Source organism: Gobius niger, assembly GCF_951799975.1.
Source record: "Gobius niger genome assembly, chromosome: 12".
NCBI classification, from domain to species: domain Eukaryota; kingdom Metazoa; phylum Chordata; class Actinopteri; order Gobiiformes; family Gobiidae; genus Gobius; species Gobius niger.
In genome coordinates this window covers 24,385,364-24,395,494 of record NC_136863.1, presented here as the reverse complement: position 1 = coordinate 24,395,494, position 10,131 = coordinate 24,385,364, and the positions used below count along the sequence as shown (strand labels likewise).

General features: G+C 39.2%; 1 protein-coding gene across 1 annotated transcript; it reads right to left on the bottom strand.

Moving 5' to 3' along the window:
* Positions 1-6,894: 6,894 nt before the first annotated feature.
* LOC306971097 (cytochrome P450 2F3-like) lies at positions 6,895-9,660 on the bottom strand (the record flags this gene model as incomplete). Its single annotated transcript, XM_079567242.1, has 11 exons — positions 6,895-7,100; positions 7,471-7,612; positions 7,740-7,841; positions 7,920-8,005; positions 8,076-8,214; positions 8,336-8,440; positions 8,508-8,576; positions 8,714-8,874; positions 8,984-9,136; positions 9,220-9,382; positions 9,499-9,660. The coding sequence occupies 11 exons, from the start codon at positions 9,658-9,660 to the stop codon at positions 6,916-6,918; spliced, it is 1,467 nt and encodes a 488-aa protein (XP_079423368.1). The 3' UTR covers positions 6,895-6,915.
* Positions 9,661-10,131: the final 471 nt, after the last annotated feature.

Here is a 10,131-nt window from a genome sequence, read left to right as displayed (position 1 = left end):
AGGGCCTGGACAAGGTGCTATCATCAATAGAAAAATTAAATCACAGGTTTATCAAGATATTTTGCAGAAAGACCTTAGACATTCACAGCGTGGAATAAGTAAGTGTATTAAATCTCTGCTGATCCTTCTTTTGCAAAACGATCAGGATGAATCTTGGACCATTCCTCTATACCAGGGGTGTCCAATGTGCGGCCCGGGGGCCAAATGCGGCCCTCAGACCAATTTTTGGTGGCCCTCTGCCTTCTTGCTGAATCAGGACACATCATCAGAGATAGTCCTTTTTATTTGAAATGTAATAATTCTACACAATTCTAACCAAACAACTAACCTTTTACTGTGAGACAGAGCTGGCATGAAGGTTTTGAGCATAAATAAAGGTGTGGGGCACAATTTAAACCTCTGCTAGTCAAAGGTTTTGCGGCACTAACCACCGATCTATGGCCCTTCACCCTGTGTACGCTTCAGTATGCGGCCCCCCATGAAAAAAAGTTTGGACACCCCTGCTCTATACAGACCTTTGCATGAGGCACTGTATGCAAATTGTATGCCTTGAGGTAAACAGATAATATTTAGTTAATCAATGCGTGTCAATGTGTTTGTGATGCAAACACAGCACTGATTAATGGTTCAGTTAATATTCTGTAACAATTTGTCCTATCATAGTTACGCAGACGATACTCAAACCTATGTTTCAAGCCATAGAAATGTCTCACGCATAAACTATTACTCACTGATTCTTTATTGTGTGGCCCTGAGCTCCACTTTCATGAACGTTTTTGACCATTAGCATGTTAATGGAGAGGTTATCTTCAACCTGTTTGAAAATTAGGTTTGAATGGGGAGAGACAGAGGAAAATAACAGGAGGTGGTGTTCGGGGGGGAAAAACCTGTTTGTTCTCTATTTGAAGTAATTAAACCGGAGAAGAAAGGTGGCAGTGTGTGTCAGTGTGGCAGTGTCCTCCTTACAGCTGTGAATCAGAGCTGAGATTTCCAAGGCTGCCACAAGTTTTGTCATGGAACTGAGCATACAGTGCCTCTCGTAAGTATTCATACACCTTGAACTTTTGCACATTTTGTCATGTTGACAACCCTAAACATAAAGATTTTATTTTGATTTTTTTACTGAACGTTCACACACAAGTAACAGACAACTGTGAAGTGAAAGCAAAATGATACATGATTCCGTTATTTTTCAAAAAATAGAAAACTGAAAAGTGGGGCGTGCATAAGTATTCATACAGCATTTTCTGAGTGCATTAAATTGCCTTTATAACATTCCTAATGACGGCAGAATGTTCACATCTTGGCCTAACCATTAAATAGAGGCCACCTGTGTGTAATCTACTCTCAGTATAATTTCAGCTGTTCTTTTAGGCCCTCAGAGCTGTGGTCGGAGTGTATTGGTCACTAAACAACATCATGAAGGTCAAGGAGCACACCAGAGAGGTCAGGGATAAAGCTGTGGAGAAGTTTAAAGCAGCGTTAAGTTATACAAAGATTTCCCAAGATTTAAACATCTCCCGCAGCACTGTTCAATCCATCATTCAGAAATGGAAAGAGAATTTAAGCACCATGGTCTTACCCCACCTCAAAATTAAAGAATGCAAAAAAAATAAAAAAATAAAAATAATAATAATTAAAATGCATCGTTACAGTCTTAATTAACATAACAGCTAATTATATTAATTGACCTCCCAACTCAGGTTCTTTACGGCGACCTGACGTCAGTAAACGTCACTTCACTTGAATACCGACGGCACCTGCCTGCTCACAACACACACACTTTCTACTCATACGGTTTTTCAGTATCTATGAGAAAGTTCAAAGCATTTATTTTTTACTACAGTCTCTTTGATGAGACGTCTGCGTTATCCCAAACGCTAAGACGTCCAGCGTATTCTAAGTTGCGTTAACCTCCCTACGCTGTTTCAGTGTCCCACTGTAGGTGCCTTTCCGCCTCCACTTAAATCACAAGGACAAACTTACGACTTGAACTTAACTTTCGTTGTTCACAGTACAAATTTGGATTATTCTTTTACGCTCTAAGATATATCGTAGCATATACTCACTCAGTTTCCTTGGAGACCCCTCAGTGAAGAAAACCAGACCCTGGAATATCACTTTCTATACCTTATTGTGTGGATAAAGTATAAGAAGAGCGATACCCGACAAGGAACAAGGACCGGAAGCAGACTTAGTCTAAACAAATTTTAACTCGAAGCCAGGCGCTGCGTTTTGTGGATTTATTAAAAATATTACAAAAATGGAAAAAGTAAAACAAGAACACAGCGGTTACAGCCTGTCCGAGAAGGAAGGAAGAAGACCTCCTCTCGGTTTCAACACAACTTCTTATATACTCTCTGACTTTGTCGTCACAACCTCGTGTTTACCATTTAATCAAATTATACACGCGTCACATGTTGAAAACTCGTGATGAGCAGGCCCCATGCTAAAAACATAGGATACCATTGTTATCTTGTCCTGCATTGATCATGTGCCTTTAGGCATGTGATGGGGCCGTGACAGAACCAATTTTTTGGACAAAAAGGGCCTTGTTTTAAGTCACCTGCCTGGCACATGCTCAAGTCACGAGTTGCACACAGTTGTGCCATCAAAAGAAATGCAAAAACTAGATTCAAAGTCTTATATGAATAAGGTAAAATAAAAGTCTAACATTAGTAATCCATGCATATATGTGAATACTTTTTAGTAAAACAACATTTTCATTACATTTCTTTCATTCTAAATCTACTTCTGTGTGCTTTGTATCAGTAACCATACACATCCCATATTTAAATTCAAATTTTAGTTAACTTTATTTAAATTTGAATTCACATGTTTAACATAATAATAATAAAAAGAAAATTAACGACAAATGTAGAGGTGGATATTAGCCAGGTAAAAACACTATTCGATCAAGTGAGCAGACCCTCCTCATCTGGTCAGTGGGTTGCTCTGAGGTGATGGAGTAGTCCTTGCTCTGCGAGCTGCCTCCCCAGGGTCAGGCAGCAGCAGAGTTTAAGCCCCTGGTCTTACATCCACTTCAAAAGGGTTTTGAACTTATAAGTAAAAATGATTAATAAATAAATAAAATAAAATTATAAGCATTGTATAATTGGAAAGAAATGTCTTCTATTTGATTGATTTTACTATTCTATATTTTAGTTGTATGACTATTACTATTATTATTATTATTAGTATTTTTTTCTTGCTCCTTTCTATGTTGCCAAACTCTCCTTCTCTTGTGTTTCCCCTATTAACATATCCAAGTCGCACTTCGCATTTCATACAGGCACGCACACACATGCACACATGCGCGCACACACACACACACACACACACACACACACACACACACACACACACACACACACACACACACACACACACACACGCACACGCACACGCACACACACACATGTAAATGTTTAAGGTAGCACTTCTAACTTGTGTCTTTTTTTTGTTGTTGTATAGAATTTGTTTTATTATTATTATTATTACACGTCAGTGGACTTGTCTACTGTTTTTGTATTGTTTGTCTGCACTACCTTAAATAAATTTTTTAAAAAAAGAATGAAAAAAAAAAAAAAAAAGAAATGGAAAGAGTAAAGCACCACTGCCAACTTACCAAGACACGGTCGCCCATCTAAAATATTAGATCAAACAAGGAGGACACTGGTAAGATATACAACCAAGTGCCCCAAGATAACTCTGGAGGAGCTGTGAAGTCCTGCCTCTGAGCTGGGGGAATCTGGACATGGGACAACCATAAGTCGTATCTACACAAATCTGGCCTTCATGAACGAGTGGAAGAAGAAAGCCATTATTGAAAGGAGGCCATAAGAAATCCTGTTTGAAGTTTGCTGGAAGTCATATGGAGGACACAGCTCCATGTGGAAGAAGGAGCTTTGGTCAGATGAGACAAAAATTAAACTTTTTGGCCCAAATGCAAAACGTTATGTATGGAGCAAACCTGACACTGCTCATCGTCCTGAGTGCACCATCCCCAGTGTCAAATATACGGGGGGGAGCATCATGCTGTGGGGCTGCTTTTCCTCAGCGGGGACTGGGGAGATTGTAAGAATAGTTAGGAACATGGATGGAGCCAAATACAGGGACAAATACAGGGCTGGGGCGGAGATTCACCTTCAGCAGGACAATGACCCTAAACACAAAGATAAATCTACAATGGAATTGTTCAATAAAAACATATTAATGTGTTAGAATGGCCCAGTCAAAGTCCTGACCTAAATCCTATTGAAAATCTGTGGAATAATTTGAAAACTGCTGTTCACAAACGCTCTCCTTCTTATTTGACAGAGCTTGGGTTGTTTTGTAAAGAGGAATGGGCTAAAATGTCAGTCTCTTCATGTGCAAATCTTGTAGAGTCATACCCCAAAAGACTTGCTGCTGTTATTGAAGCAAAAGGGGGTTCCACAAAGTATTCATTCATGCTGTATGAATACTTATGCACGCCCCTCTTTTCGGTTTTCTATTTTTTGAAAAATAACAGAATCATGTATCATTTCACTTTCACTTCACAGTTGTCTGTTACTTGTGTGTGAACGTTCAGTAAAAAAATCAAAATAAAATCTTTATGTTTAGGGTTGTAAACATGACAAAATGTGCAAAAGTTCAAGGTGTATGAATACTTTTGAGAGGCACTGTACGTGTAAAAGTGTGATGAACCGGAGAACAAAAAGAATAAGCCTTTTGTTGGGGATATAAAAAGCGCCAAGCGTCTGAGACAGAAAATTCTGTCATAAAGGAGTTGACAACTTTCGCCGAACGGGACAAAGTTGCTATTTTACTAGAGGATCTATCCAACTGAAGGTCCAGCCAACAGTTGAAATCCCCTCCCATTATCAAACGATAAGAGGACATATCTGGAATTCGAGCAAACATCTGTTTAAAAAAGCCCGTCATCGAATTTGGGATTATAGATATTAACCAAGGCTTTGGGAACATTATGAATAGTACCAGTCACAATAAGATATCTACCATTGGAGTCAGAGATCGTTTGCAAATATACAAAAGGGACAGATTTACGTATCAATATTGCCACCCCTCGAGACCTGCTGTTAAATGACGAATGATAAATATGACTTATCCAATTCTTTTTTTAATTTCATATGATCCAAATTTTTAAGATGTGTCTTTTGCAGATAAATAATGTGGGCCCCCAGTTGTTGAATATGGTGTAGTACCTTACTGCGCTTTAAAGGATTGTTGAGCCCTTTGCAGTTAAAGGTGGAAAAACAGATTTTTTTGTCCTACAACAGCTGTTGTTGGTGTGGTCGCCATATATTATGATATCCTAACCAATTTGAGAATAAATTCCGCTAGACAGTAAGGGTATTTTTCTGCTTTTAAACACATCTGGCCTGAAGGCCACAGGAGTTAAAGGGATATTTCAGTATTTTTGACATAGGGCCTCATTTTAGTTATCCAGAGTGTTGCTGATTTCTGGAGATATTTGTTTTTGTAAGTCATGCAGTTCTTATATTTGAAGAGTTTCGTGGTGCAAGGCTAGCGCATTTCAGCTAGCCTGCATTAAAAACAGTCTGACACTCCACAGAGCACCTGAGGCAAATCACTTATAATGCCAGACTAACAATATCAATGTCTGTGTCGATAGAATAATTTTTGGAATATAATTGACCTTGCATCACATGAATGATCGCATTTTGAGGGACTATTTTCTAGCAGATCACTCCGTCGCTGCGTAGCTTATACAAACACGAAGCAGATGCAGCTCAAATATAAGGTATTTTAAATGCAAAATGGTTAAAATTATTCTATCAACACAGACATTTATATGGTTAGTCTGGTGTTATAAGTGATTTGCCTCAGGTGCTCTATGGAGTGTGTCAGACTGTTTTTAATGCAGGCTAGCTGATATCGTAGAAATGTGCTAGCCTTGCATTAGCCTAGCGCCACAAAGCTCTTCAAACAAAAGAACTGCATGAATTACAAAAAAAAAAATCTCCAGAAATTAGTAACACTCTGGATGACTAGGAAATGAGGCCCTATGTCAAAAATCCTGAAATATCCCTTTAAGTAACAATAAATGATTTGCTTACTCTGATAAAAAAAAAAAAACAGTAGGCTACTGTAAAACATTATCAACTTCAGGAACTAACAAAATAATACAGTGGGCCCAATTTCTTTTGGCGGGGGAAGCACACGTGAGAACGGCAAAGGGCACCAGGCAAAGGGGCAAGTGCTTGAGCACCACTTGAAAAAAAAAAAAAAGAAATGTAAAAGAAAAATAAATCTGTGTAAAAAAGTCAGTGTCAAAAGGTCAGTGTTTCGCAGCTTCGAACCATGAAAAAAATTTAAAAAAATACAAAATAAAGTCACATTGCGGGAAGAAGATATTTAATGACACATAATGACGCCTTTCAACAATTTTATAAACACTGGGTTGAGGTGCCCTCTAGTGGGCTACCTTAATGCCAACTAGAATACAAGCATTACAAAGCATAATCAGATTACTGGGTCATATTGCACAACAATGATACAGTATTTAACAATGGTGGCCTATTTGGTCTATGAATAGCCAAACAGTTGTTATTTCAAGCTACTATCCAAGCCTAATAAAATGCTATACTTGCTATACTTATTTACTTATTAATAGGTCGGGGCATGGTTTTCTACTATCAATTACTTTTTGTCTTCGCTAGAAAATGTTTGACAAAGTGTTGCACAAGTTACAACATCACACGAGTTGACCTTGACAGTGGGGCCATTCAGCCAAATCTGTGCCTTTTCAGTTTTGAAAAAAAAAAATTCCACTGAAATGATGAGGGATATCATTCTGGACTTTAAAATTGGCTCATGTACAAAATTAGTTATCTCAATTCAAGCTTGTTTGGGAATTTAATTTCTACAGTAGAGTGCACTGATTCTACATTAGGTGGTCCTGAGCTCCACTTTCATATTGTAAGGTTTAGGCGCCACAGTGATGCCAAACACCAGCTCATAGTCGGGCTCTCCGCCGTCCTCAGGCCAAACGAACCTGAACGTCCTCAGCAGAGTCACCAGGATGAGAAAGAGCTCCATACGGGCCAAGCCTTCTCCCAAACACACACGTGGACCTGGATAAACACATGTGAAACGATTAAAAAGATGGATGGGGATCAGTGGGATTTGCAGATTTGCAGGTAAGATAATGGAGCATGCCCGTCGGGGATTGACATAGATAGGATGACATTTATTTAAGGAAGCTGCAAGAAACCCCCCAAATAGTGTACTCAATCTGATGCAGCAGATTAATGAGGCACAAATAAGTCAGGCTGAGGTAAGAGACAAATTCAGCACAATTTATTTTAATATAGTTCATATATTGTGAGAACTAAAAACAGTTATAAATATATTTATATTCAACTAGTTCTCTTTCACCCTTTGATAAAAGGAAAGATCATTTACCATGACTTTGATGTTGATGATTCTGTATTAATACTGTACCTGCAGAGAAAGGCTGGAAGGCGTCTGGTTTCACAAACTCCCCCTTGTGGTTGAGAAAGTTTTCAGGGTTGAATTCATGAGGAAACTTCCACTGCCCCTCCTCACTGAGCGCTGATGACAGGTTAGGGATGACTATTGTGCCCTGGGACAAAAACAGACACATTTTAGGGTACTTCCACATGTAGATACACAAATGTTTGGCCAGTTTAAAGATGCATTATGGCTACACTGATGTATTAGAGAAGGATGGGACAGCTACACAATCTTACTTTAGGAATGGAGTACCCCATCAGCTCTGTGTCTTTGGTGGTCGAGTGGAAAACGCTGAGAGGAACAGTGTCAGCGATTCTCTGGCTCTCATGCGTCACAGCCTGAGAAAACAAGTGATTAAAACAATATCAAGTTAAATCTTAAATGTGCACAAAATCATTTAAAACAACCCAACATACCTGGACATAAGGCATGTTGTGTCGGTCTTCAAAAGTGACTGAATCCTTCCCTTCCAGCACTCGGTCGATCTCCTGCTGACAGCGCTCTGGGGACCAACACAATTATACAGACACTACAACTATTACACACCCAAACTCATCCGTTCATGGTCATACCCTGGATGTGAGGCTTGGTCATGAGGTAGAGGAACGCGGTGAGCAGTGTGTTGGACGTGGTGTCCGTCCCTGCAGCGTGAAGATTGACACAAGTGTACAACAACTCTTCAGGAGAAAATGATGTGCCGTCATCAGCTCGCTGTAAAATTCATCATTTTTGTTCACTGTACGCACCTAGATTATGTCAGTCAACTCTAAACGAAACATAGAACTAGATCTTTTGCAGCTTGTTTGTTTGTTGTTATGCCTTAAACGCCCACCTTGTCCATTTCGTCCAGATAGCAGTCGACAAAATCACGAGGTTCTCCTGGCACTCTGGTCATTTGATGCTCATTTATTAAAGAGGAAGTCATGCTTTTTATTGTCTGAGACACAAACATAGAACATGATCACAATGAACTCAAATACTTGGAAAAACATTGAGAATCTCACCCTCATTTTCTGAAAACCTTTGTTGAATGGTAATGGCAAGGAGCGTACCCAGTGAAACGAATCATACAGCTGCAAGAAATAAAAAGTTTTTTGTCTCTAGTACACTTGTGAGAACTTTCTCACAAGTGCTTTTTATTATTATTCGAACGAATAATGTGCAATATGAATATAGTACATTGGATAAATAGATAGATAATGAAACTCACAAAAGCCCAGGGTCCATTCATTATCTTGGTAACCTCAGTGATACTGGCCACGTACTTCTTTATAAACTCATCCTCATAGTTAAATCGTTTCCCGAAAATAACCAGGCAGATCACATTGGAGGCCATATTATGAAACATGACTTGAGCTTTGAGAGATTTGCCTAAGCAACAAAGGTACAAGTTAGAGACGTCAAATCTCAGTCCAATTTTATGAAGCCACATTAATTTACATTATTGTGGTCAGTTGTAAGAAAAAAATACATAATTTACCTGTGTTCTTCTCCAGATCATTGATAGTGATTTGTAGCTCTCCCAGAATCCTCTGCTCCATAGACTGTTTGCCCAAACCAAAGTTTCTCATGGTCATCAAGGAGAAGCGACGGTGCTCTTTCCATTTATGACCATAATCAGCTATAATTACACCTGCATGTACACATTAGTATCAGTAGTTTATATTAACATGAATTTTAATTGGACAATAACAACATTCTTAAATTAACAGTTACCTTTATCCTCTACAATCGCATTGAAGTACATGTCCTGAGGTCGTCCTGCAAAGTCCACAGCCTTGTTCACCAGAGCCTCCTTTAGAGCCTTGGTCCCACTCACCACCACCACAGCTCTGTGTCCTATGTACAGGCTGTAGACGTTTCCATAAGTCCTCCTCAACTGGAAACAAGAAGGTAGACAAAATAAATGAATGGCAAATAACATATTTATCCAGTGTCCGAGAACACTGAGACTAAAATGCAACATCCAACAGTTGATTTGGTCAGTAAACATACCGTTTCAAAGTACCTCAAAGGGTTGTCCACATTCAAATTGAGTACATTTCCCAAAAATGGCAGCGCAGTGGGTCCAGGAGGAAAGTTTTTGGGCCTTCGAGACCTGAACTGAACCAAGAAGAAACATAAACATACCCACAGCAGCAGCAGAGAAACAAACATGGTGAGAGCAGACGGGGACAAGGGAATGATGAAATAACAGCTCGCTTAAACATTATATAAAGTTCAGTTCAGTTAGTTTAGCCACACCTTCAGTGACAAAGTCGACTCGGTACAGTGGGATAGAGGGGAGCTACAGGGGGAATAGGTCATGTTACATAATCATTCTCTGATTTCCAGGTATTGATGCACAATTTCCTCCCCCAGCACCCAAACATCTACTGAACCAATGTGGAGTGATTGGGTGAACTCCCTTTAACCTTCAAACATCAGTCATGAGCACCATAAAGTTTAGTAAACCACATAGACACATGTTCTCATCCATTACGTTACTTACATTTTGTAAGGCTAGTATATCAAAAATAGTTTTGGTACATGAAATAAGATGCCTAAAACTGGAACCATTACAACAGGGACATGTGATGATGATTCTGCTCTTCGCTGGTGGTTTGTAAGGATGAACTAAACAACATT